The sequence below is a fragment of the Rhipicephalus sanguineus genome, chromosome 4 (assembly GCF_013339695.2).
Source record: "Rhipicephalus sanguineus isolate Rsan-2018 chromosome 4, BIME_Rsan_1.4, whole genome shotgun sequence".
Taxonomy (NCBI): domain Eukaryota; kingdom Metazoa; phylum Arthropoda; class Arachnida; order Ixodida; family Ixodidae; genus Rhipicephalus; species Rhipicephalus sanguineus.
The window spans coordinates 54,860,088-54,887,810 of NC_051179.1; the positions used below are offsets into that span (position 1 = coordinate 54,860,088).

At 44.2% G+C, this 27,723-nt stretch overlaps 3 protein-coding genes across 9 annotated transcripts in view; 1 reads left to right on the top strand and 2 right to left on the bottom strand.

Annotated features, from left to right (window-relative positions):
* Nucleotides 1-1,644: 1,644 nt before the first annotated feature.
* LOC119390017 (NADH-ubiquinone oxidoreductase subunit 8) lies at nt 1,645-20,935 on the bottom strand. The gene is made up of 5 exons (XM_037657517.2): nt 20,865-20,935; nt 20,143-20,295; nt 14,928-15,100; nt 7,522-7,650; nt 1,645-1,875 (listed from the first exon to the last, which is right to left on the bottom strand). The coding sequence occupies exons 1-5, from the start codon at nt 20,896-20,898 to the stop codon at nt 1,744-1,746; spliced, it is 621 nt and encodes a 206-aa protein (XP_037513445.2). The 5' UTR covers nt 20,899-20,935; the 3' UTR covers nt 1,645-1,743.
* A 312-nt stretch (nt 20,936-21,247) lies between these two features.
* LOC119390018 (dCTP pyrophosphatase 1) lies at nt 21,248-23,506 on the top strand. Its single transcript, XM_037657518.2, has 4 exons — nt 21,248-21,492; nt 21,638-21,748; nt 22,505-22,539; nt 23,210-23,506. The coding sequence occupies exons 1-4, from the start codon at nt 21,323-21,325 to the stop codon at nt 23,410-23,412; spliced, it is 519 nt and encodes a 172-aa protein (XP_037513446.1). The 5' UTR covers nt 21,248-21,322; the 3' UTR covers nt 23,413-23,506.
* Nucleotides 23,507-25,785: 2,279 nt separating this feature from the next.
* LOC119390019 (NAD(+) hydrolase sarm1) overlaps nt 25,786-27,723 on the bottom strand; it is a 212,005-nt gene continuing 210,067 nt past the window's right edge. For all 7 annotated transcript variants that reach the window (XM_049414618.1, XM_037657523.2, XM_037657520.2 and 4 more), the window contains exon 11: nt 25,786-27,258. The gene's annotated coding sequence lies outside the window, so the exon portion shown is untranslated. The remainder of the gene's footprint in view (nt 27,259-27,723) is intronic.

Consider the following 27,723-nt stretch of genomic DNA (forward strand, 5'->3'; position numbering starts at 1 on the left):
CGCCGAACTGTGGTGACCTGTCCACATTGTTTTCGTCAGCCGCCGCCGCGAATCGCCCAACGTCGGGTTCGGGGCTATTTGACACGCGCTCGCGTTTTCCCTCTCAGATTGCTTACGATGGTACATTTCCAGTGCCCTGATTAATGGCACTAGCTCTACTTCATCATTCAGTTTAGTTAGCATGATATCAGAAGCGTTGCTTTATTGTTGAAAAAACACTGCCGTAGTGTTACGGTTTTTATTGGTTTCCATTAACCCAATAAAATATAAAAGATAGAGCTTGATCAGCTCTGTATGTGACTTTCCCGCAAAAAAAAAAAAGTTAACTGGCATCATCTGGCAGCATTGTTACATGCCTGTGATTTCGTTAATGTAAAGCATAAACAGAAAGGATCCCAAAATTGCCCCCTGGGTGACGCCACATTAAACTGGTCTTTCATCTGAGAATTTACCTGCAATCATAACGATCTGGGTTTGATGCAAATACGGTGATATTAAAAAATGCACTATTCCTCTAATACAATAAAATCTCAGGTTTCCTAACCAAGCGTTGTGGTTGACAAACTCAATGACATTGAGTAAGCTGTAACACTAGGCAAGTTGGTACAGCTTCAACTGGCTAACAGCGTGACAGACAGAGATAAAGGCAAAGAACACGGCACTGCTGTGTTATGTGCGTTTTCATTGCCTGTGTCTGTTGCGCTGTTAGCCAGTATGAAGCTATCTATACCAACTCGCCCAGTATACCATCCTACTTGGTCTACTTTCTAGTACAAGCAGCACTGTGTTGCGTCCGTTTTGTTTGCCTTTGTATGAATCAGACATTGGACAAGCCTAAAAATAAGCCGAGTACCGCCGTCCCCATTTCCAAAGTTGTACAACATAAACTCTTTTTGGGCAAAAAGAGTAAGTTCAGTTGACATATTTTACATCACGTAGCTACATAACTAATAGACCAAATTAAACAAAGTGACATGCTTGTCTAGTTAGTGCACATTCACATTGCACTTCACACTCTCTAAGCCAACCTCTCCTCCTTTCTCATCACTAAATATTAGCTTCTTCTTCACATTACACTTTTGAGTGTGAGTTTGCATCTTCATTCCAAGTCAGTGTTCCTCGAATCCCTATTGCTGTGCACCACGTGCAATGCAAGAATAACGAATAATACAGCAAGGGTTACAGGGAAACCTAGATATATGTAGGTCCTTAAGAAGGGTGGTTTGCTGGGTGAGCTGGTACTGCATTCTTGAACAAAAGTGTGCTGATTCAATGAAGACGACAGCTTCATAGAATTAGTGCACTATGTCTGTGTTCTTCTATTGTCTTCACTGAATTAGTGCACTTTTGTTCTCAAGTATGTAGGCCCATTCAATGAAAAGGTTGACTAGCCAGTTGCGAGCGCAAAGCCTTGATAGGTCTTTCTTTCTGTTCCAAAAAGCATTTGCTGACAAACAGTACAGTTAGGAAGATCGGCTAAATGATCCGAAATCGACACTGCCCATCCACGTGTCTAGTTGAACATATTCATTCACTAGATTATGTGGCCAGGGTGCACAAAAGGCATTATTCAAAAGGGCTAGCAAATATGACTGCAACCCTTATTCTGCTTCACAGCAGAAAGTGACGGTAATGAGGCAAAACCAGGAAGCCTAAATATTTAATAGGCCTCCACTTATGTACATTCCTACGGGGAGAAAGGCTTTGGACGAACACCAGAGCAGTCCACAAGGCGATGACTCTCTATCGGTACAAGTAGTCTGCTTGAATGTTGGCAGCGAGCTCTGGTTCCCACTTGTCACCGTTGTTTAGAAGCTTTTCCTTGTTGTACAAGAGCTCCTCGTGTGTTTCCGTTGTGTACTCAAAGTTGGGGCCCTGCAGGAAAGCAAAAGGACCATCACAACCATTACAGCCGAACAAGCATACGTCGGATTTGAAGTGGATAGCAAAATAGTTTGATATATCGGTATTTCAATTCAAGATATATAGGAGGCACATAGTACTCTCCACTGCACAATTAGTTCTTGTAACTATTACTATGCTTCACGGCATAACACAGCTGTGCTGCAGTGAAGCCTACTAAAGCATATCTCGTAACGGAGTGGAATTTTAGAATGACCACCCGTCCCACGACACGCAAGACTGTACCGCATTGAGGGCTATTGTTGCGCGCCCAGCATGGGATGCAAAAATCTTCAAAAATGTCCCACATTTCGCAGTTCATTATTATTGTTCGACAGCGCCTTGAGTTCAGCTGCATCTGGTGACCCTGTTCGAGGATGTGTAACCTGCAAGCACTACAAGCTTATGAAGTAGTCAGCTAGCCGTGCGGTTCATGGCAGCAATGAATGCTTATGATACCAACTGCACACACTGTCCCACCATTCCCTCTGATGTGGACGGCGGGCCCCCTGACTGGTTGAACATGCACGTGCTGTTGCGTGTTACCACTGGTTCGTCATAGGTAGCGTGCACAAACTAACCCACAACTGTTTTGTGAGCAACTATTTTTCGAGTTGGCAAATTTTTATGTTGACATTAATAATTTCGTTTTGTGTTGAAACTTGTATCAGTTGCTTTATTTCCCAGTTTTAGAGACGGCAAAATATTGCAAGAAAAAATTCGTGATGCCTACACACATCCAGCTTCTTGGTATAAAAATAGAACCTGCTTTATAGGAACACTTCCCTTCCCTTCTCCCCCTACCCGAGAGAGCTAGGAGGCTGCCCTGCTCGGTTGCTCGACCCTAGAGGACCAGCGTACCCTAGTGGCTCGAGCGCATACTGCAGCAGAAGCCACAGGGGTCCCGGACTAGGGACTCCTCCTAAATTTTGTAAGGGGCCGGCTCTTAAGGCCATCCCCAACTCTTTCCTGTCAACTGAGTCAATAAAGTTTACCACCACCACCACCACCTTATAGGAACAACACTATTATAGTACATTACTTAGATATTATGAAAACTGTCAGCATTTTTCTAGTGTTTGGGGGGGGGGGGGGGAAGGGTTAGAGCAAAAAGCAGATAGTTTTGTCCGAAGAGGTTAAGCATTAACAACACTGTCGAGGTTTGGCATCACGCTTGTATTCCTTCAATACGTTCTCATTATATGTGGGTGTGGGATGTTATCATGATACAGTATACAAGTTGACAGCTGTTGAATGAAAGTAAGAGTGCACTTGCATCTGCCAGGCACATCACGATGTTGGTGTGATAAGTGCTACCGCTGGAGTTACAGGCATCACATCTTGGTGGTGCAAGAGATGAGATTGATGGTAACCTGTTGCAGTTAGTCAACACCCACTCATATCAGTGACACAGCAGCTCAGCGGGAACCCTAGTGCGCCTATGTTGTGTGCTCGCACAGAGGTTGTGGAAGCCTTATAAAGCTAGAAATTTGCCTCGACTTCATAACTGTGGAGATTAAAGTGGCGCATCCACTTCAATTTGCCAGTTTTGTGTCGAAATGCACTACACACACCTGTGGTGACCATCACTCTAAGCCAGGGGTCTTAAGCTCACGTCAGCTAGCAGGCCGCAATCATGAAATTTTGTACCACAAGGGCTGGGACAGTGAAGATGACGGTCGGTGGGAAAGGGGGGGGGGGATTTTGCTGAAATTGTCAGCTAACCTTGCCATTTGAAGGAATGCCTTTCCCATATCTTATATATGGTACTTAAAATACGAGCGCGTAACCTAAACAGAGACTTCGGAAGACAAGGACAATCCTTGTCTTCCGAAGTTGTTACGTGCTGGTATTTTAACTATCATGAATCACCAACTCGTCCAATCAGCCATTTTAAATCATATATGGGTCATTTCTTAAGGCAGCGCCTCCTCTACTTTTTCAATGCCAGTCAGATGTGCTCTATCTAACCGTTCACCACCCTCTCCTCTCGTCCTTTTCTACTCTCCCCCGTCGGCTAGCCTTCGCACTTGCTTTGCGTTCATGGGGGAGAGTACCCTTTAGGTGGTGCCTCACGACAGATGTCGGATGAGGTAATTTTTTGTTCAGTTGTGTTAATATTCGTGGGGCAGTGCCTCGCATCCCTCATGATCACTATGTCGGCTGTCACGCTGGCTCTCTAAGAGACACAGTGTTTTGAGATGGCTCATCTCCGTTCATAGAGCTATGTGGGCTACCAACGGGGCATGTCACTGCGGCGCTGCTGCATGTGCTAGCTTTACAATGTGCGACACAAGCGCTGTGACGCAGCGGCGGCACTGCTTCGAGCCACAAAAGAAGGAGTTCGCGTCTACTGCATCTCCATGGGAATGTGCTCAGACACACGCATGACGCAAGCAGTCGCACCTTTTAGGTGGCGTTGCAGCACGACAACTCCCTGAACTAAGGCGGACCAACGGTTCCCATTGAGGAGCGAGCACTGGCATTGAAAAAAATAGAGGAGCCATTGCTCAAGAGTATCTGATGCCAGATTTCGAGAAACGTATCGATGCTGATCTCCACAATGACAAAAATCTGGATGCTGATTCTGAAATATTGAGTTTTTGTTCTACGCTTATGTTTCAACTCATAGTGACAGCATAGGGCACCTCATGAAAAAATAATGCTTGAGACTAGTCCCATCTCTGTAGCTCACTGAAACAAAGCGTTAGTAATAGCAATAGGTGAGAAAATAATTCGGGCACAATTTAGCAGTCACAAAGCTTTATTCCTTGTGAAACAGTGGGCCGCGTGTTTTAGACCCCTGCTCTAAAGCTTCACACACATGCACTGCTGAGCAGGAATGCATGACAGTGGTGTCAATACGAATGATGCAAATCTGCTTTAAGTGAAGTTGAATGTCAAAACAGTGTTCTAGGCATAGGTTGGCGCACCCACTCATGAGTCCACTCACTCAGACTCAGATCGAGCCGTGAGTCTGTCTGAGTGAGTCTGGCTGAGTAATATTTTGGTGAGATTGAGTCCGAGCAAGTGCAGTTGGGAAAAATTTGAGTGAGTCTAGTTGAGGAAAATTTTGGCGTGTCTGAGTCTGAGTGAGTTCTAAGCGCAATAGTATATATTTATTCAGCGAATCTGAGCAAGCTAAACATCTTTTTCCGATGCATGGATAGGACAAATAAGTCTTGTATAAGTCATCTCTTTCAATAAAAATGTCCTTATTGGATTGCAACCGCCAATAACTTGCATCTGAAGGTACGAGATCAAAAGGCACCAAGTAGAGCACCGATTATGCGAGATATTGGTGTTAAAGAGCATTGACACCACGGCCGAAAAAAGCTAATTATACACTAAAGGATTCGCGAGTTGAATCAATCAGACTCAATCAGACTCAGATCAAGCCGTGAGTCTGAGTGAGTCCAAGTGAGTAATATTTTAGTGAGTACAAGTCCAAATGAGTCCGGTTGAGAAAATATTTAGCGAGTCTGTGTCTGAATAAGTCCGGGTGAAGAAAATTTTGGCGAGTCTGAGTGAGCCCTAAGAGCAAAATATATTTCATGAGTGAGTCTGAGCCAGCTCTACATTTTTTGCCGACATATGGTTCCAGGGCTTAACTTCAAGGTCTCTTAGCTCTCATTACAGGGTAGGTAGAGTAATGAGGTTGGTCATGTTCCAACTTTTCTTTACATTTCTCCTTTTGTGCAATGCCTGTAATAAAAGGACTGTAAAGTATTTTTAAATAAACAAATAAGACATTACTTGAATCATACAGTCACCACAGGTACCCTGTATAGTAGTGACTTCTGAGGAACTAACGTAAATTGAAGTAGATAATGAAACAATGAAAACCAGCATAAAATTATAACTAAGGAGGATAAAAAAACAAGATCATTTTTTAAATAAGTACGTTACATTACATATACGCAAATGTTTTCAGTACCGTACCTCATAGAGTGAAAATTTTAATGAATGTTTGGTCTCAGGCACAACTTTCACATTGAGAAAATGGAGTCCATGGTTGGGGTCACTGCACTCATTGGTGCTTCCTGAATATTGCTTTATATGGATCGTTCGCGGCCACGTGCAATGGCTTTGAGAATGTTCTAGATTGTTGTCGAAAGCATTAGCTACTCTTGAGGGTTGTACCTCGAAAGTCACACACCGCCTTTAAATTGGGTGCGGGTGATAACAACGGGCATTCTCTTCCTCGACGACACATTGTTTGCTGCCGCCACAGCATAGTACAGTTTCTTTTAGTAGGCGCAAGTTAGCCTAATAAACGGGCTCTCTTCTTTGAGACAGGTTCTCTTCTTCCATGAGCCTTTCAGACTCCTGTCTTCCAAACTGCCGTCACTTCTATGTGACAATATGTTGTCATTGAAAAAGAAAGGTGATTCTTGTACAGAGTCATAGAAAAGGACACATGCTTACAGACTCCAAAGGAGTGCTTCCAAAAGAAGTAGCCACGAAGGGACAGCTCCCTGTTAGCTAAGTTTCAATGTCTTTTTCTCGTTGGAATTCTTGTAAAATCAACAAGGGACACAGCTCTCGCAGTGTGCCTTTTAGCTCCGATTCTGATGGACACTTCAGAACAATGATCTCTAGATGCTCTGTGAAGTCAGGTCTTCAGGTGCTACTGAGAAAAGGTTGCGAAAAAGGTGCTCTTTCTGTTTCTATTCTTTGAAAAGCTTGAGACGTATACTTGGAATTGTGTCAAAAGGTTGCTGGTACGTTCTGAAGTCTTAGTGCTACTCATTATCCTCCTTGAAGGTTTATGTCATAATTGGAAAGCCTTGTTTAATCCTAGAAACTATTGAAATAAAAAAAAAAAATGCTGTTATAGTACCATTTTAGTTTTTAGGGATGAGGACAAAAATGTAGCCCTTTCCACCTTCAGAAAGGATGATAAGTGCCAATATGTGCATTAAAATATTGATAATGCAAGTGAAAACGACAGCAAATCAGAAAATCTGCCAACCAATCCTTGATCACTTGGCTTCTTGGAATGTTCTGTTAAAAAGTGGATTGCTATTCCCATTGGCCTCGTTGCCTGAAGTAGTTGTTGCATGTAATATTAAATCAGAATAACTTTGACTAATGGTTATAGTGCTAATAGGCTGCTATGAAAGGAAACATTTGTAAACATTGAAAAGTATGGTGAGCACAAGAAAGTGTCAACTGACAGGCACCAATATGACTAGTAAGCAATCCACGTATGCAGCGGTGAAATGCGTGGTTGATTCAATTACAGTGGACTTTCATTAATTCGACTTTTTGCTTAATAATGTCTCGACCAAAGAGCGACCACATTACACCTAATGAACGAAGCCTGGCAAAATCCTACAAAAATCCACTTACTACTAATTATGATGAGAAAACCACTGAAGTAGTACCAAATTTGCCTCCAGTATCGTAGTGCATAACCTACGATACAAAACTTTATCCATTGCTTGTTCCTTGCTCACGCTTCCCTCCACCCCCACCCCACCCCCCTCTGTGTTGAAGAAACGGCTTCAACAGTTACTCATACATGACATCAGCACGCTCGATTAGAGTTAAATGATTTTACACGTGAAGTCATGCAAGTAAAACCGAAAATATTCTAATTAATGGTGCACTCACTTCGACGATTGCGTCGACGGGACAGGCCTCCTGACAGAAACCGCAGTAGATGCACTTCGTCATGTCGATATCGTAACGGGTCGTTCGTCGGCTTCCATCCGCTCGCTCCTCAGCCTCGATGGTGATGGCCTTTTTGAATACAGAAAGAACATTGCACATGGTTTCTAAACAGCCACTTCTTTGAGCAATAACACTTCTCAGTACGTACTGTTCCACTGCACATTATCAAGCATTAGGTCCAAACATGAAAGAAAATTTTAGTGGATGAAGCAGGTAGACAATTAAAAAAAAAGCAGCAACTGATTCGCAAGGCAGTGAGATTACAATGAGCACACAAATAAAAATGACTTTTTCTAATGTGCAGCAAGAAACGCACAATATTTCTAGATTTATTTTCTAATAACTTCGGCTGAAACTAAAGGCACAGAAGAGCCAGCAATTTTTGTTTGCAATGCCATATCTTCTAAGCAAGGCAATCAACTGAATGTGATAACTATATCACTTCTAGCACTGTGAGCTCCAGTGTAGAAGCCAATTATCATCATCTCCCACATCTGCTGTGGGGGTGAAGTCGAAGGAAGGATAGAAGCTCTGTCCTTCCTGAAAGCTCCCCCCCCCCCCCCCCGAACACCTAAACCTTCAGGTGCCCCAATCCTCTCACACAGCAGCCCACATGCCTCTCAAAGAGCTGTAATAAATAGCATTCACACGACGCAAGTTCCCCGCAACATGGTTATGTGAGACCATGTGCCTTCTGCACTGGCACATTTGCACTGGAGGCAGAGGTTCACTTGCTATCAACCATGAAAACAGGCAAAAGAGCCACAATAAGCTATTCACTTTGAAGGAAATGCAGCTCTTACATGAGTGATTATTTAAAAAAATTAATTCTTAGGTGTTCGGTGCCAAAACCACAATACAGTTACAAGGCCTGCCGCAGCATGGTAATCTGGAATATTTATGACCACCTGAGGTCACATGGGCATATTTGAATTTTTCCCACATCGAAATGTAACCTTTCTGGTTGGGAATCAAATTCGTGATTCCATGCTTAGCAGCGCAATACCATTTCCTGCTAAGCCACCGCGGTAGGTGAGAATGCGTGGTATCTCAAATATTCACAGAAGTGTGGTTCACAAATGTTCACAGGCAGGATAGCAGATGTAAATCCACAGGTGCTGCGCTAGAAAGACTTTTAATTAATGTTTGGTAAAACCCTAATGCATGTAACAAAGGCTATTGCAAGAAATATATTGTTGCAATTGAAAATAGCAGGGGCACAGGCAGAAATTTTTTTCGGTGGGGGGCATCACGTTGATCTGAAATGGGGGCCGGGCAGGCAGATGTGGTCGAGTGTCATTTTGTGCTCTGTGTGCCATGGCAAAAAATTCCTGTAGGGGGGGGGGGCACGGGCCCGGTGTGCCCCCCCCCTGGCTATGCCAATGATAGCTATGCAAGTTTCAATGGATCTTAAGGAGGAAAGTAAGTTGATCAGTACTAATGAATAATTATCCTTCAATACTGCCAAAAAAGCTACTCTACAGGAGCCTCAGTAAGCCAGTAAAATTATAACAGTTATTTTATCATTTGGCGTAATGCTGCACAACTATATACATGGCACCAACGTCCCAGAAAACCGATTTTTTTGTGGCAAGATGAAGCAAAAGTCGCACAGTCTGGCATACTTGTGCTTAAAAACAGTGGCCCGAAGGTAGGCCGCTTCAGTGATGATAGCTGTTTTTTTTTTCAATGCCAGAATTGTGGCATGTACAGCTCGCGACTTTGTGAGAACTATCAGTGGTGGTCAGCCAGTTCAGGATCTGGAGCAATTTTTGGAGCAGGAAAAAGGCTGTTTTGGAGCAGATTTGGAGCAGAAAGGAACTGTGTTCTGGAGAAGGTTTGGAGCGGAAAAATCGTGTTTTGGGAGTGGTTTACAGGCACTATGGAAAAGCTCAGAGGGAGGTTGTGGAAGCCTTTCATATCAGCTGGGAAGGTTCCAGATGCATCAGCTACCCTTTGATTAGTTTGCAAGGAACCCGGATGGCGTTCCTTGAATGACACGTGCTGGTTTGATGATGCGCTGCTTTAAGTGATACTATAATTTTTTCGTCATCATGGTGAGGGTTGTCAAGGATAAGCATTTTATAAATATGCGGTTTCTGAATGAAAACGTCAGTTGTTAGCAGGATGTCGTCCTGTTTTTCCTCCTTTCTTTTGTGGTAGTTGTTTGCGCCTCTTCTTTAATAACAGAGGATAACCGACTGGTTAGGTGGGAGGAATGTTGCCGGAATCCTTTTTCTTTCTTTTTTTTGTGGTGTTGGTGAGGTTGAGAGTGTTGGCTGAACCCCCCCCCCCCTTCCCCCTTCATGACGGTCTTGTAATCAGAATGCGAAACGAGCGCTTCGATGTGCGAGCAGGAGCTGCACCACTTCATGCTCTACGCGAGGACTTAGGTTTAGCGTTATGCTCAGCTACTGAAGGACGTTGCGCAGCGTGACTGCCATGAACCTTCTTTTTTTGCAAAATATCAAACAAACTTTTGCACATTCCAATCTTCTTTTGCGTGACGTCGCCGTTTATAGGGTGCAAAGCTGTTGCCACGTGGACGCGGTGGCTACATTGCGATATGCAGAGTGACTTCAACAAGAAATCACTTGTCTATGTGTTATCACCAGTTCTCTATCAAGTGAGACCAGCTTCCAGACTATCGACATCATGCCAAACTTTCAACAATGGAGGCACACGCGGCGTCGCAGAAACTTTGCTTAGGCTGAATATAGTAATGACAAAAAGCCCATTGCTGGAACAGAGCAAGGGAAGGCGGCAATATGAAAAAGCTCTAGGTGTGTTTGGTGCCACACCAAGAATAATAGGCCAGAAAAGCTCCACAGCTGTGTAAGCAAGTGGAAGAGTGAACTTTGGCACAGTTGCACAAGCTGCACTCGAATGGGCACAGCAAGGCACAGGGATATGGGATTGCAAATGTTAATTCCATTGGCAGATTTGGAGCACTTCTGGTAGCAGTTTTTCTGCTCCATTCGGAGCAAGTTTGTTCCACTAGGCGGACTGAGAGTGCTCTCTGTATGTTTCATTGGCAGATCTGGAGCAGCTCCACAGCCAGATTCACTCCGCGGAGCAGCTCTCTCTACTCCGCGAAAAGCGGCGGATTTGACCGGAAGTCTCAAGCTCCCCGTGCGTGCGCAATGCATGGCGTATCGCGTGCGCGATGCAATGCGCTGTCCGATAGCGCCCGTTTTTTCGCTCATGCCCGTGAAGGCGAAAATGGCGCGAAACGCGAGGAATGCTGCACACTTGCGAGCAGATTTGCACTAGCGCCACCTACCGTTCACTCTGGTGAGGGTGTTTGTGTTCCATTCACAGATTGCTTCGTTTGCTCTCCGCCGGAGTGGAGTGCTCCGGCGCAGAGTTCGTCGGCCACTCCAAATCCGCCAATGGAATTCACCATAACAAAATGGCACAAATGGTGCAGTTAGACCGCCACTGGCTAGGTTCGTATGGATGGTTTCTTAAAATCGATATGTTGGCATTTGGTGACGAGCAGCAACAGCATGTGGCGTTGCATCAGCTCCGTATTGTTGGTCAAAGTCTGACCAAGAACCACTGACCATGAAAATGGGCATAAAAGTCCAAGAGAGCTGCTGGCATTCAAATTTGACCTGAAAACAGCTAAAGTGAAGCTTTCTTTGCATACCTTCCTGGGTACTGGACTTGGCTTTGGGTAGGTTTCTCGCCTTAATGATTTAGTGGGTACATCGTTGCACCCTTATAGCCAGCGCTCCCCTAAATGGACAGCATACCGCTAGCTAACAGTGATCATGAACGTATTCCCCCAAAAAAGAAGCCCATGCAGGCACATCATTAGCTCATCTAAAGCCAAATTCATTAAGCCCAATTTCACAATTTCAGTTGGTTAAAAATGACTGCAGTTGAGGAGCCATATTTAGTGAAGCTTTCTTTGAGGGGTGTCAAGTAGTTGTGGTCGGCGGTGGGTCTGTACTGTATTGCCACGAATGCTCCTTTTTTGTATTTTTATGTAAGCGGTCCGTTACAGGTATCGCCACTGCCTTTTGCAAACCACACCCGAATGTGTGGGAGGCTTCCAGATTATTTTAGAATCTTCTGATAGGCTTGAGCGTGCAAGCGCAAACAGTTGAGTTTGTTCTGGAACTAGTGCGGCCACCAGCGATAAGACTCTAATGTTCGATGCCACATGTATAAATGCTGGCGCGCCTAACCACAGAAAAGATTACTCAACAGCCAACGACTGTTCACGCCAGTTCAATGAGCTTACAGTGTTAATAACTTACACGTTGTATTTCATTTCCGCAGATTACTCAACAGCCAACGACTGTTCACGCCAGTTCAATGAGCTTACAGTGTTAATAACTTACACGTTGTATTTTCATTTTCCGGGCACAAGTTCGCCCAAATAAAAAGTTTAGTCTTGAACACGTCGACTGCTGCCTTCGTCAACGTCGGGACCACGTGACAGTATTTATCTGGAAGCGTCAGTGAGGTGCAATGCGGTGGTCTGGAACAACTGCGGGATGAATTTGTTACTGAAATCCAATGCCTCAGATGCAAAGAAATAGTGCTTTGCATCTGTTATGCTGTATCGCCATTTCGTCTTGCTGGCTCATCAAAGCTTTACTTACACCAATTCCAATATTATAAGTTCAATCTGCATGATTTTGGGTGATATGGATAAAAAATGTGCCATTCTGTTCAATGCAAAGGGTGAGTTTAAGGAGGCCATGGAACACTTTTTTAAGTAACCATAGAATGACTTCAATTTAGAACTTCATTGCGTGACGAATGTCCTGTAGGCAAAATGTTTAAGATCCTTCAAGTAAAAGTGGAGTAACAGGTAGTCATTGTATGAGAGTAGCTTTTCCTGTCACTTTTCGTTGCCATGAGCATGTTGGTAGCTTACAGGGAGAAAATGGCTGAGCTATGCGATCACATGGTGTGGATTGGCTGTTCCCAGCACCAGCTTTACTGATAGAAAGTAAAATCCAGATTGCACGCTTCAAAGTGCTTTCAATTAGCTCAATATGGAGCAATCTCTGCCAAGGCATCTAAGTAATGAAATGCGTAGAAAAGAGTGAGCATGTGCTGCCAGTTGCACCACTGGTTTTGAAGAAAAAGATATGCAGCATTAAGTACTGTCATAGCAGCCTCAGGAGCAGTAAAGTGACTGAGTCAGGGACACAGTGTTTGAAAAAACATTCATGCAGCACATCAAGTGCGCGCTCCCACGCATGATGAATAAAACACTGTCACAAAAAAGTGTTCTCGGAATCATGAAATCAGCCAGCAGCAGTCGGGCCTGCTTCCTCATGCTTGCAGGGCAGATGAAAATGACATTAGGAAGGGCAGCCAAGCGATCTTTACCTACTTGCAAAACAAAATCAGTGAATTCCATGTTGCATGCAGTGCCATAATACCTACTTGGTTCACATGTTCACAGGAACGTGAACCACCTAAACCACTATGGGTCCAAAGACGAGATAGTGGTTTCTTTCTAACCTTAAAGGAGCACTGACATCAAATTTCAAAGTCGAGATGTGCCCTTCATTCGATTGCTCAGTATGCATAGGTCTCCTTGGCCAAATTTGAATGGCGTCCGTCGCGCGGAAGTAATTTTATTTCGAGGGCAAACAGCGTACGAAAGCTGAACGGAAGATTGATCACGCTGCGACATCGACACTAGTGCTACGTAACAAGTGTGATACATTCCGACCATACCATCCTGAGTGACGATACGCTAGTAACAATGACGTCGATGATCTGAGTGTATTTATTGTGCCGCCGACGCCAGGCGACGCTCTCACCGGCTCTCACTCCCAGCCAGTGGCTCTCCTCGCTGTCCCGATCCGTGCCTGCGATTCATCGTGTCGTATCGACTGATTTGTCATGTGATCCTCAGCGCGAGTGCGATCAATCGGAGCGACTACGTGCCAGCATGTTGGGGAACCGCTGTGTAGTACGGACCTGCTCGTCGAGGCGCGGAAAAAGCGGAAAGCGCGTGGCGTTTCATTACACGTACGGTATACGCCAACACGACCACAAGCTATCGAAGTGGAGCTGCCTATAGATAAATATCATCGCTAACAAGTAACACATATGTAGCGTTATTAGTGAATGTTAGTTCGTCCGTGGACTTCCTTACGCTAGCGTAATACCGGGTTACTGCAGCCGTAACCGTGAGAGGCCGGATAGGTGGGGCCATCTGGTGGCGCAGAATTGTTATTGTAGAAACCTATCGTATTCTATTTGTCCGCTGGTGTGCATTCGCTATGCCGATATTCCATAGACCCCTTTGCGTATACCGGAATGTTGTGCACGCTAAAATTCTCTGATATAGCTAATTGAGACACACCAGCGAGTATGGCCTAAGCGTGCGTCCCCGGGCACCTCCTCGTTGCTGCTTGGAACAGCGTCCATTTTTGAATCGCTGTTTTGCAAAGGGTCGAAGCGAAAATGATTCGCGATGTCGCGTATCGCGGTGATTTTAAGTTCCAGAATGCCGTCTTCAACGCTAGTCGACACTTTTGACGGCGACGACGGCGATGCTGGTGACAAGGCATGACTGAACGCGCGCGCCTAGCAGACGAAATGTTAGCTGAGCAGCTGATCCTCACGTCACTCCTTTCTGTGGACAAGTGGTAAACTGGGCGCGGTCTGGAATTGACCGTGAGGGAGCGCTGCCAGCGCTAAGAAATGGCGGGCTTGCCGGCCGTTTTGAATCGTGCTAGATACCGGTTATATAAATCAATAAAACAGATAGTTATTTGTCCCTCAATTGCATTTTCGGTCGTGAATCGCTACTAGGGGGTAGATAACTACTCATGTATGCAAAAATCTTGACATGCGTAAATTTGATGTCAGTGCTCCTTTAACTAAACTTCCTACAGGTGCTATCTCCTCCTCGCCACTTATTTCTTCATAAAACATGTGGACAATGTTGAGCCTATTAGGATTTTGTACTCTTTAGCTGCACGCTGTTGTCTTCGCTTGCACAGTTGAAAATGCACAAGACAAAGTGAAATTAGTTGATTGCGGACGATAGTCATGCGAGACAAGGCAGAACGGGGGAGTGACTACATAGGATGACAGGGTAGGAGACAAATCGCAACTGATATCCCTCGTACATGGACCAATTGAGACGTCACGTGAACAGTCTGCTGGCATCAGGAATTGTTTCAAAAAGACGGGAAATGCCGAGAGAGAATAACACGCTCATTCTTTGTAGTTTCAGAGATTGTTTAGGGGCCCTTAATGTTGCTGGAATGAAAACACAAGTCACTGTAAGCTCTGAGAGCAATTCAAAAGAAGCAAGAGTGGCATGGTGAACTTTCGTACGAGCGGCTGACGTCCTTTACCTGTGCCGGGCAGATGGCCTCGCACAGCTTGCATGCGATGCAACGCTCCTCTCCCGATGGGTAGCGACGCAGGGCGTGCTCTCCTCTAAAGCGAGGACTCAGGGGGCCTTTCTCGAATGGATAGTTGATGGTGGCTGGCTCTTTGAAAAGTGTGCCGGTCGTGACGGCCAGACCTGCATTGTGGACAAGAGCCAATGAGAGTGAAAGGTTGCAATGCTTAACCCTTTCACGCCACTTATGAAAAACTGTCTGTAAATGCGTCAAATCGATACAACGATATTTCAAGGCAATCGACATTCTACTGCAACAAAGACGTGCCTAATTTATTAGGTACATCTTCATTCTTCATACATGTTCATCATCATGTGGTGTTCTTCGCTATCGGTTGTGGGGACTGGGACTAGGCTAGACTGTGATCTGTGCCCTGGGTGTGGTCGCTTCGCTGTGTCTTCGGGGCCTAATAGAGGTTGCATTAACTGCTGCGTCACAATATGTTCATTTATATATGTTATAGTAATCAATTCTAATTAAATTGTAATTAAATATCTATTCTGAAGTGATTCATGCTCTGTTTTTGCATAAATAGAATCAAACCTCAGGCTAGAAATACAGTGCAAGTTCGTTTTCGGTTATGTCCAAATTGAACAAAGAAAAATTATACTTTAGACGTGCCTTGCAGGAAGCGGCACGTCGAACGACTCATCAAACATGGTAGTGCCTTCAGCAAAGTGATCATATCCAACAGTTCACTGCGAAATGAAGTTAAATGAAGGCAAATTTATTATGCAGGAGGTTGAATTCATCCAAAGTTCAGTGTATCTTGCTCGTTCTTAACCACTAGTCGATACAACTAGCAAAAACAAGTGGTGTACATAATTGTGTACATAGTGTCTCAAAGGGTTGAAGGCAAAATTTGGCTAAATTCATTACGAGCGAGTAGCATATACGACTGAAGTATTCTTCGCAAGCCTGTATGGCTTTTAATGGTACAGTTTTCTAGTAAGCAGCCTTCAAGCAGCACCTAAGAAGACAATGCGTGCACCTTGTGGTTGTTGCATGACTACGTACAGTTTCACCGCCTCAGAGATGTTTCTATGCCCCCTTGTCTTGGAGGCCATTTGTCCAGGAGCCACGAATTCAGCTAATAATGTTCTAATAATGAGTCCCTTCCAGCGAGCAGTGATGATGGTGCATTTTTTCTATTTTGATATAAAAATGACTAATTTTGTGAGCTTTTTCTGGTGGCTGAATTTGTTTATTAATCCTCTGAGTGTAGAATTTTTTTGAAAAATATTTTCCCAGATGGTCAAGTTACTTTAGTGTGGATCTTGAATGTACAAAATGGGTAAAGTCGGGAAAAAATTGTAAAAAGATTCAGGAACAGTATTTTGGTGTCAGCATCACTGAGAACTGCAAAATGTTCAATAGGATTTCAGAGTGTGGCATTCCTTGAAACACCTAGGAGGTGGCAGCACCTCCCAGTGAGCATGCATCGTCGTTACAACGCGAAATTTTAAATGGAGGGTCAAAAATGTACCCTTCGGCAAAGACTTTGCGGGACAGAAAACCGCAGCCGTACATATGTGGCAAAAACACTCAAAGGGTTAAATGTAAAATATTGCATGGAGGCTCCTTTGTATCAACACCGTCTGAAATAAGCTTGTGCGTGGTTTAAAACTTTGCTGCTCCATTTGGCCTTTAAATATCAGTGACAGTGCTAAAACACCTCCTAGATCATTTTTCTTGATGCCTTAGGAGAACGCGGAATGTATTTACATATCTATTTATTTTAGTACCTTCAGGGCCCGAAGGTGTTCCAGAAGAGAGTGGGTAACGGTATACACCATAATAAGACAAAAAAAAGAGGGAGAGAAAAAATGGCTGCTAGGAGCATTGCATTCGACAGCAGTCTTAAAGGCAGTGATATCGGTAAGTTGGGCAACAGAAATGGGCAGGTGGTTCCAGTCATTCGAGGTACTGAGAATAAAGGAATCATGAAAAAATTTGGTATCTGATTACCTGTTTAACGGAAACAGACTTAGTAAAGATCTTAGCGGCAGATATCTAAGCTTCATCACATCAGTCAGACTATTTTAAAAGGAAGACACTACAAGTCAATATGTGCAGCGGTATCAGTCAACTAACAAAATTTCACAACGCAACTTTTCAATCACATTGGAGCATCCTTCCCGACCCTGGAAATAAATTTTAAAATTCACGACTTCATACTGACGTAGTGACGGGAAGGTAGAGGCATGAAGTGCAACCTCCCCTCATAAAAAGCTACTTTAAAGGGGCCCTGCAACACTTTTCGAGCATGCTCAAAAAGCGCTGCCGATCGGTAGTCGAGGCTCCCGAGAACACGCGAGCCAAATATTATAGCGATGCGCACGGCCTGGAATTTACAATAAATTCTCAAAGTCAGCTGAAAATCGCTCCCTCTTCTCTCGACAAATGATGTATTAGTCCGCAAAATATGACGCGATTGTCGGCAGTTCCACCATTGGCTGATGTTATAATCACGATAACACCCTCATTATTACTTTCGTTGTTATTTTGAGTTCAATAAGTAGATAATATGTATGTTTATATTCTGTTATCGCGTTAAAAACACCGAACAAACATTAATATTAGCACTTCCGGTCTCACCGACAGCTCGTCTGCTCGTAGTTGCGTGGTTCCGTTTTCTTCGCCATGCGCAGTGCCGAAAACGTGAATATTTCTGTGCTTTTGACCATCGCCGGTTGCCGTTGAGAGTGGCAGCCGTTCGAGTGTTGCCTCGTCAGCTGGGAACTGCATCGTCGGCACGTTCTCACGACCGACCGAGGCAGCCGTGCAGCATGTCTCCGATAACAATGCTGGCGTCCGGTAATGGCGGCGCTTCGAGGTCGTCTGCCAGTGCCGTCTTACGAGGCGGTGTATCGGAGTATGGGCCGAAACCGATCTCAGCTGTCATTCGTTCCAAACGAGCGCGCAGGTTTGCTTCCATGGTTGGCAGAGCGATGAAAACACTACGGCGTTCGAGGTGCACACCCAACATTACCAAACCGACGCGCAGTTTTCAAGCACGCGCGATACACATCGGCTCCGCTCGACGAGAACGACGCAAGCCGACCGGAAGTGGCGGCACAGACCACGTGGTTGCGCCCAGACGTCAGAGAGAAAAAAATGAAGAAAAAATTTCCGCCGGCGCTCTTGGGCGGAGCCTTGCTCATCTGCGCTCCCTCCCTCGAGTCGCTGCCTAGCTCTCCGCGCGCTCGCGGCGTTGAGTTGAGGGAGAAAGCTGCGGAACGCGATCTCTATAATTTGGTAACACCACTTAGACTTGACGGATTCGAAACATTTTTGCGGCATATGACTCGTGAAGAGTCATACGTCAATAATGAGACTATGCCAATATAACTAAGAAAGGTGTTGCAGGGCCCCTTTAATTTATTGTCATCACCACAGTACACACTAGGGGCATGCGAATATCAGAAAATTTCTAATAACGAATTGAATTCTATTATATTCGGTGCTTGAGCCGAATAGTGCATATTTGAAATACCGAATATTTTTCTAACACTTTTAGAATAATTGGTGCTAATGGGAATACCCCGGAAGAACAAAACGCTGGAACAGCGAGAAATGATTTTTGTTGTTTTAATTATTGGATTACTGAGATGCATGTAACCCAAGCTTTTACGGGACTATTGAGGCTATACTGTGCACTGGATGAAGGTGTTCTTGCTTGAAAGTCTAGTGTTGCCGAAGCAAGTATCTAGTCCACTATCATCATAACGAAATTTATGATGACGTTGATTCGTGAAAAAATTGTTTCATTTTTATGTCTCAGTTTTATTTAAAAGGTGATGACGAATTATGACCTTGAATGCTGGAGTAGTAACTGCTGTAGGTCACCCTACAGTTACTAAATATCTCGAAGGCTCCAGTCACTGCTGTATTCGAGCTTACATAAGTTTACATAATACTAGTGGCATTTTTTTGTCAGTTAAAAGCAATCGTAATGTTCCTTTGTTAAAGTTAGTGAATATTTGTTTCAAATAAATTGCTCTGTGAATACAGGGCTGTTGTGGAAATGGTTCTCTAACTATTCAAAAACTATTCGAATGATATTCGGTTCTTATTCGTATTCAATTTGGTGTCATCGATATTTAATTCATATTCAATTCGGTTTTAAAGTTCCCTGTTCACACACCACTACTGTGAACTAATTTAGTGGTTGTTTTTAGTGTCCCTTTTGTAACACCAATTGTTGTGGGGCTGGTCAGTTTTGCTTCAGAAGATGGGAATTACAGTCAGACACAGAGTAAGACTGATCGATTAGTGGGCTATGTCAATTAACCAGTTTAATGGACAGTCCGGCCAAAGTGGAATGGAAGATAGTTAGATGTTAGATGTTAGAATGGAATGGAATGTTAGAATGGAAGATAGTTAGATGTATTCCTCAGATCACAGGGAAAAGCTTTGGTTAATTAAAAAGGCCTTGTTGATTGCACTTGTGTTTGCATACTAATGGTGTCACGACAAGTCGTGCTCACGGTCAATAATACTGAAGAACAAAAACATCACACAACAGCAACACTGTAAGATGCTATGGTGGAAGGCTCTCGAGTGACAGGTTTTAAAAATTTAGCCTGTGTTTGTGCATTGGTACACCACTGTGCCCGTTTGTCACCGTTATTCCTTGAAGTTAGTAGGGAGCTCTTGAATAGGGGCCCCAACGCCCTTTGCGTGTGCTCGCTTTGGGTCAAGCAGGAGCTAAGAGTCTTCGAATAGGGTCTGCAGCGCTTTGGATACTCCCCCTATTCTAAGTCACTCTAGCCTGGGCCAAGAGCCGTCGCTTCAGTGGGTGCCATCATGCTTGCTTGACGGAAAGCTTTTGGGGCAGGCTTTGGGGCTACCGCTAAACTTGAGAAATAGCGTCCCCAATGCAAAACCCAAACGCTGTTTGGGTCTCGCGCATGCGCAGTGGCCTCGACGCTATTTCTTTGGGGCCCCAAACCTCCCTAGTGTCCACGTCCCAACGTTTGTATTCCCGTTTGTCGCTGTTATTCCTTGAAGTCAGTGTCCACGTCCCAACGTTTGCATTCGCGTGAAACCGCATGGCACCGAGCAGCAATGCGGTGTTACAGTGGTGTGTTACAGTGGCTAGACTCCTATGTTCGCGATACGAAAGTGCCGCGTTCTGTGTGCGCGTGATAAAAAGACTCACCCCTCAGGAGCTCAGTGAGGAATATACGCCTCGACAGGTCATCGACCTGTTCTCTCATGCTAGGTCCAGGTTCCGGAGGATGGACTTGCTTGTAGCACGACAGGACGCTCGCAGTGGAAAGAGGCCTCGAACACCTCCAAACAGCGCTGGTCACTGTGGCGTTCGAAACGAAACGAAGCACGTGCAGTTTCAGAAAACCAACGATGTGTAGCTCGCCCTGTCTTGCTGCCCGCGCAATAACACCCTTGATGCACGGGCACTTTCGATCGCGATCTAGCCCGATCAAAATGGCAATTTCTGATCACGTAGCTTATTTACAAAAACTTCCTGAAAAGAGCCAACCAGCTCAACTTGCAGACTCGAAACGTTTAGATTTAAGCACTCTTTGAAGACTTTCGTATGACATGGGTACTGTACACTCCTCACCGTTCTTATGCTACACAAAAATAACCACGCTTGGTTAAGAAGCTAGGTATTCTGAATAATTCCGCTTGAGAAGAGATAAAAATGTTACGCAGAAAAAGTCAGAACGCCGGGTGAACCGCAAGGTCGAATAAGCCAGCAGCTCACCACGCGAAACACTTCGACATAGCGTGAGAAACAACGCAGCTCGGACGAAATAAATGTTTGCAAAAGCAAGTATACTTATACAAGGCTTGTCTGATGCAGCCGAATGAATATTAACGCTTGGCTCGGAGACGAAAATACGAGTAATTTCATACCAAGAGGAATTTTTCGGCTGCACAACGACGCCATGTTGGTTTTCACTGGAAGACACAGCGTTGCTAGTATTGCTTCTCTAAACCACCAAACAAACATTTCTTCCACCATGACAAGAACTTTCTTTCGTTTTCATATTAACTGAGTTTGTCAAGTTACCTTCTGAATAAAATTACAGAGTTTATGAAAAGTTGCGTAACTGAGTAAAACATTAAGTTGTTAGGTTTTTATTAGCTTGTGCATTTTTAAAAGTGTTTTTTAACAAAACTTTGTCTCTGTGTCTTAGTCATAATTAATCAAAGTTATGCTTTGACATACTAAAAAATATCAAATAAAAAAATACCATGCTTAAAATAACGATCATCATCATCATCAGTGTGTTTACGCGCCCTCCTTAGTTTCAAAACAATCCACGTGCTTTGTAGTTCACCGTGGTAAAGTATCGCGCTCCTTTATATCTATGATCGTTCGCTCACTACTCAGGACTGTTACATTAATTGCAAGAAGAGATCGTCAAATGTCTCAAAGCGCCCATACAAATGGCAGTGCGTCTGAGGGATCAACCTCCTCGGTGCCGAGCATGGAGCCGAGTAACTTTCAGTTCAGCAGTAATTTGAGTCTAGAGGCGATGTAAGTACCGCATGTGTGCCTTTCGGGGCTAGTAGTCAAGCGTTTGTTTCGTGCTACAATGTATCTGAACTCGCTTAAAGCGTTTCGATATCGAGTACGGACACCGTTACGCCGAATGGTGCCGTTCTTTTGTCATTTTCACCAGACGCCAGATCCAAGCCGATTTCGCGAAGGAGAGAAATTGGGACCAGTACCACTCACCAAGGAATATCCTTCTTGCGATGGTCGCTGAAGTCGGAGAAGTCTCCGAATGCTTGTAGGTGTATGCACGTTTGCTTGCTTAGTTCGAGCGTGTAAATAACAGCGTGTTTAATTTACAACTTCATATTTTCTCATCCAGTGTGACGCGTAACTGGCAGGAAGTGTTCTAATTGTATCAAACAATATAACCAATGCATGGAAGGGGCAAGGCTTGTTACTAAAGCGAACACACGCGCTCGCTTGCTCACACACACACACACACACACACACACACACACACACACACACACACACACACACACACACACACACACACACACACACACACACACACATCTCCAAAGCTGATGTATTGCATTTCGAATATTGTACGTATAATGGAACATGACACACCATTTTTCAGCTCGTTTGCCTTGCGTATGTATATGTAACCTGTCTTTAGAGCAAAAAACACGGCATCAAAGGTTTTGTAGAGCAAGGAGCGCTCGTCTTGATTTGATTGTGTGTTTTGCACTGATGGCCTGTAGTTCACAGTGCTAACATATACTGGCAAGGACAGGGTTTGAAAACAGAAGTGTTGTGCTAACACGGTACATCTATATTTGAATGTGACAAAGTGTATATGTGAGAAATTGTGTGATACAACAGGAGCATGGAGATTGTGCAACAACCTTTTTCAAATGCATGATCACTTTTATTTTACCTAAGTTGCCATAACTTGTCTTAAAACAGCCTGTTAGTTTTGCTGGTGTGAAGTGAAAACTACCCCCACTAGTGCATTTTACATTGTTTTCTATATTTTTTTCTCTAGCCAGTGGAAAGGTGAAGTCAAAGAAGGTCTACCAGGTAAGCATGAACCCTGTGTTTCTAGTTATGCTGCATGGAGAACCCTCTGTGATCTGTAAACTATTGCACCAGGGGTTATCGAATGCACTAGATAGCTCACATCCTACCACAATATATCAAGGGTCTTGACCCGGTTAGTTTGATGCCTTTAGGTAGCATGCGAGGGTTTGTTGGTCGACTGCCAACCCGTATAAAGATCACGTGCTAGATGTCACCGTGTGGCAAAAGTGATGTTCCGCATTCACTGCAATGGCCACGAGTGGCACTGGCTTAAACGCCCAAAGTTATGTGTGCAGAAATAACCAAAGAGGTGTGCGGGGGAATGCCTGCTGCATGTAGCTCAGTCAGTGAATGAAACAGTGCTGGATAAATTGGGCTCATTGTTGGTCTTTTCACATGTCAGCTCACCCCTTACACTAGACCACCATAGGGGGTAGAAAAGAAAAAATACCTCGATTATATTCAGCATAAGCCCGTATTCATTTAGTCTTTATGTACCGATATCCAGAAACCTTTTTATATCTGGTAATTCATATATCTACGTTTGCATCAAAGTTTGGCCTTGCATGGATGAAGCCTAAGTGAATTCTAATTACCCATTTGTTCATTTCTTGTTATCTGCTTTTTAAATCTTGAGTTGGAGTCACATCTATGGCCTCTTTTGTTGCAGACTGGACACCGGAGGAGAAGACGCACCTGGGTGAGGAACTGAGTGATGTCTTGGTTTACCTTGTTCGTCTCGCCGATCGCTGTCAGGTGGACCTGCCAACCGCGGTGCTTCGCAAAGTGGAGCTCAACCGACAGAAGTACCCCGCGTCAAAGGTGTACGGCAAGAGCGACAAGTACACTGCTTACAGCAAAGGCGACAGTTAAGATTTCATGGATTTTGTGTTTTCTTACTGGCTTATGTCCTTATTTATAGCTGCTACTGAAATAAATTTATTCGTGCATAACAAGTTGTGGGTTACCATGAAAGCATAGCTAAAAAAAAACTTTGTAATCTTCGGGAAGCCATTTTTTTCGACATGACCGACTTTAAAGGGGCACTGACACCTTTTTTCGAAGGAGAGTTTACTCTGCCATACTAATCTCCTGTATGCAGAGACGGCTCTGAGCAAGTGTGAAGCTCAGCAAATGCTGATAAGATATTTTAATTTGATATTAAAGTCAATTTTTCTATGGCGCACCTACTGACATCGACACCAGCTTGACGTCAGGCTACAGTACAAATTCTGGTGACTTCACGCAGCAGTCTGGCTAGTTGTGATGATGATAGGTGCCAAAACTTCCAAGATGGCTCCTTGTGCGTCATCAAAACTTCCAAAATGGCCGCTTACGCGTCACCGACGGAGCCACGGTGCGGAGCGGCCGTGGAAACATCACTGTATATTGTGCGAGCACGTGACGAGAAGCTCATACCGTGTTGTCACGTCAGGGTACAGTAGGAACTGAAACTAGCTTTTAAAAACATACTGTAATTACTTTTTCAGGGTGCACTCGCGCTTAGCACTACCTTTTCTAGGCTCTTGAGGGCTTGACCTTTCATTTGACGCAAAAAAACGACAACTGAAAATATTCGTGTCAGTACCCCTTTAAATGAGCCTTATCGAGTAGATTCTTGCATTGCAGTAAGAAAGTTGTTCTGCTTGAGACGGATTGCTTGCTACTAGCACCACTTAAATTCATTCTCCCTATTTTCACGAATTGATCTTGCTCAAGTTGTAGAGTCAGAAAAATTCCTCCGAAATATTACTTGTGCACTTGAAATTTTGCAGCACCTTAGAGTGACACTCTCAAGTAGCCGTTGTTTTTATTAGAGGCGTCATAAACCACATATCCTGCGGAAAGCAGACACTGCTATGAACAGCTGTTCATCCATGCTCCCGGAAAGGCTTTTACCTATAAAGAATCGTGTAGGCCCTAACAAATGTTATCAAAATCTTGGACATCATGACTAGTTGGCGTGGCAGCTTCGAGGCAACATAACCATTTGCATTTCTTTTTCGTTGCCAACTTGGCAACTTACCAAGAGTAATCTCGTGGCACGACTGAGGCTTTTGGTGTTGCGAAAGTGAAATTTGCTAATACGAGTGAAATCGTTTACTCTTTAATGTAGCTTTGAAAAGGTGTGTATGTATATCCCAGGATAGGTGCGTGCTCGGAGCAGGCTCTTCCTGCAAGCCTCCTCATCAGCTAGGTGTCATCCATGGCATTTTAATAATGTCAAAGTTCACAGGTTGGCAGCTTTGCTCATACAGTAAAACCTTGTTAATTCGGATCTTAAGGGAGTGAAAAAAATGTCCGAATTATCCGAATGTCGAATTAAAGAATGCATAACAAAAACGCACATTTTCGATTCCTTTATCGCACACCTTTATTTTGAGTAGTGGTCTGTGATGCTTTCTTGTTTTTTTTTTTTGTGAACAGCTGGGCGGCAAGGACTAGTTTGCGGGCATGTGACAAGCCCTTTGGCGCAAGAGTATTGCCTGGGACATCGTAACAAAGCTCCTGTAGAACGATGAGAGTGTCTGCGGTTTCTTTTGCGGTACGACGCACCGGGCACAGTTCATCGCACGGGTCTTCGTCGGACGCCTCATCCGTCTCATTGAGGGCTGCACTGATGATCTCATCATCGTTCAAGTGACCGGTGATGACAACGCCATCATCAATTGTAACGTAATCTGCAAGCTCCACTTCAGAGGGAAGCAGGCCAAGGAACGCTATATCATCCTACAGGTCCGCACGCTATCTGTCCGAGGCCTTGTTTCTTTGTTATCCGTTCTCCGCTGATGACAGGATGATGCGTGCTCCAAAACGCCACCTTGCGTCCCCTTTCATAAGTTTTCGAAAAAAAAATCCGGTTTTCCTTGGCCTCCGCAATCGGCATCGACAGCGCACCGTTGCTGCTGGAGACCATAAGTTTGCACGTGTGGCAAAGAAAATGCAATGCGATAAATATTATGGCCTCCGAGACGCAGTTTCACCTTCTTTGGCTTGCCTCCAGACCAAATTAACCAGTGCGCGTGCAATTTTGCGTTGAATTAGTGAATGCTTGTTACCATAGGGCTATGAAAATTTTTGAAGGGAGGGTGTGGGAATGACGAATTTTCCAAATTTCTGAATTAACGAGATTGTACTGTACTGGCGATAAAGGTTTCACTGTTTCCACCTTCTCGTGATCTGTTATAGGTTTGTTCATTCCGAGGCTCCAAACACAATGGAAAATGAAACACTGTGCACACGCAGTTTCCTATAATATAAAACAGTTTATTGAACTCTCGCATAGCGGCATCTGAGAAAACATATGTACAATGATGAAATGATATTTTTGATTCGACAAGTGCTCAGTAATGTCAGGCTTTTATGCCTAGCACCTGCGCATGAGGTAAAGGGGGCACGGGGAGAAAAAAAATAGTGGGGTATAACGCAACACAAACATGTGACTTAAAAATACTAAATATCCTGAGGTGCCAGCACCATAGGAACAATAATTTATACAGTGACTATCAGACATCAACAAATATCGGGCCATTGCATTTCTTTTTGTTAGCAAGTTGCGCGTGGGAACTTTACCAAGAAAAAAAATAGTGCCTGGCCTCAAGGAGAGTGTACGTGGCGGTGTAATACGGAGAGGAACGCCGAATTAGGTACTCCTGCAGCACTCAGACTGGAAGTGCAACTTCCAAACTCCGTGCGCGAACTCTTCCATGGTAACTGTCCTCTGAATTCCAAATTTGGCGTTCTCTTTTGTATTTTTCCTCACTGTACAGCTCTCCCATACCACTTGTATACTATATATGTCCTAAAACAACAAAACACATTGCAAAGAACAGAACTCAAAAGCACTTGGTTAGGTGACAGCATAACAAAGTGCGCTGGACGGAAAATGAAAGGCAAGCGGCCGTTTCCGAAGGCACAACTTTGCGGCTGCGATCACTCTTCATCTATGCCTCTATCAAGTGCTAAATAAGGTCTCACCCTTTGTTGCTATATATAAAACACTTAGATCTTACTTATTTTGAAGCCTATATGAGGCACCTTTAATATTGACTCTGTCGCCTCCTCGAACACTTCACTCGCAGCAACAATGTGCCAGGCAAGCTGTACTGGCATCTCACTAGGTCTAATACCGCAATGTTGACTCTTCATTCGAAAGTAGTTGCACTGGTTGATCCGGCGTTCATTAAGGCGATTCCTTAACGAATCAAAGCTCGGAATTTAAGACCTTTTAATGTATTGCACAACTGGCCATTGACACGATCATTGATTCCCGTCGTAAAAGTATGCATTGTAGCTGCAGCCTTAGGTAGACGAATACTGAACGTGGGCAACATGAACATCAAAAACATTGTCTGACGGCATGTTCCACTTTCATAAATTGGTGTGCCTCGCACATGAACCCCGGGGAGACAGCTTGAGTCGTCATAGTCCTCAATTTCAAGTGGTGCTGTTCCTCGGTAAACGTGAAACTTTTTTTCACAGAAGCAGGAACTGTAGTGGAACCACGAGAAGAAGACCCCGTGGCTTCTCTTGCATTGATGTTCTGCGAGTTCACTGTGCCGCTTGTGGAACAGTGGTGAGCGTTGCCTCTGCAGAAGAGGCGGTCGCTTCTCTCTTTGAGTCGGTTGTGGAACCCTGCTTCAAGGGTGGAAACCACCGCGACAGCTGATGGAGCTGATGGCACTGTCTAGCTGTATGCTTGATTTTGCAGTGCGGGTCCTGCAAAGAAAATTGTCATCTTTAGTTATGCTTGTACACAAGCACAAGAAGGAAAGTTAAAAAAACATTCTATGCATTCTAATACGAGTGGACTAAACATGTACAGTCTACTGGCGCGAATGCTACAAGTTGGCAAGTGAAGTTACTTGGCCCATGTTTATCATGGAATGTTTTTTTTTTTTTTTTGACAACTGGCACGCAGGATGCAGGAAAGAAGCAGGAAAAGCTGCATGCAGTACTGTTCTGCATGTCAACTATCAACTTCTAGCATTCTGTGGTGAACGGTCATGCCAACTTACATAAAAACAGCATTTTTCATGACAGAACTGAGGAAATGACATTTATATGGCATGAGATGTGCCCACGTTTGATATTCCAGCTGCTTTACATGTTCACGTGTGCTACAACGAAATAAAACCAATAACCTGATTGCCTGTAAGTCGTATTCAGGTACGGTATCTGTTT

What these genes read in the sequence shown, in the direction of transcription:
- LOC119390017 (XM_037657517.2), bottom strand. Translation starts at nt 20,898, where the DNA reads ATGGCGTCGTTGTGCAGCCGAAAAATTCCTCTTG. An exon ending in CAGCCGAAAAATTCCTCTTG is followed by an intron (nt 20,296 to 20,864) that starts GTATGAAATTAC and finishes CGAACGCCACAG; the next exon opens with TGACCAGCGCTGTTTGGAGG. An exon ending in CCGTCGACGCAATCGTCGAA is followed by an intron (nt 1,876 to 7,521) that starts GTGAGTGCACCA and finishes GCTTTCCTGCAG; the next exon opens with GGCCCCAACTTTGAGTACAC.
- LOC119390018 (XM_037657518.2), top strand. Translation starts at nt 21,323, where the DNA reads ATGATCGTTCGCTCACTACTCAGGACTGTTACATTAATTGCAAGAAGA. An exon ending in GGAGAAGTCTCCGAATGCTT is followed by an intron (nt 21,749 to 22,504) that starts GTAGGTGTATGC and finishes TTTTTTCTCTAG; the next exon opens with CCAGTGGAAAGGTGAAGTCA. An exon ending in AGTCAAAGAAGGTCTACCAG is followed by an intron (nt 22,540 to 23,209) that starts GTAAGCATGAAC and finishes CTTTTGTTGCAG; the next exon opens with ACTGGACACCGGAGGAGAAG.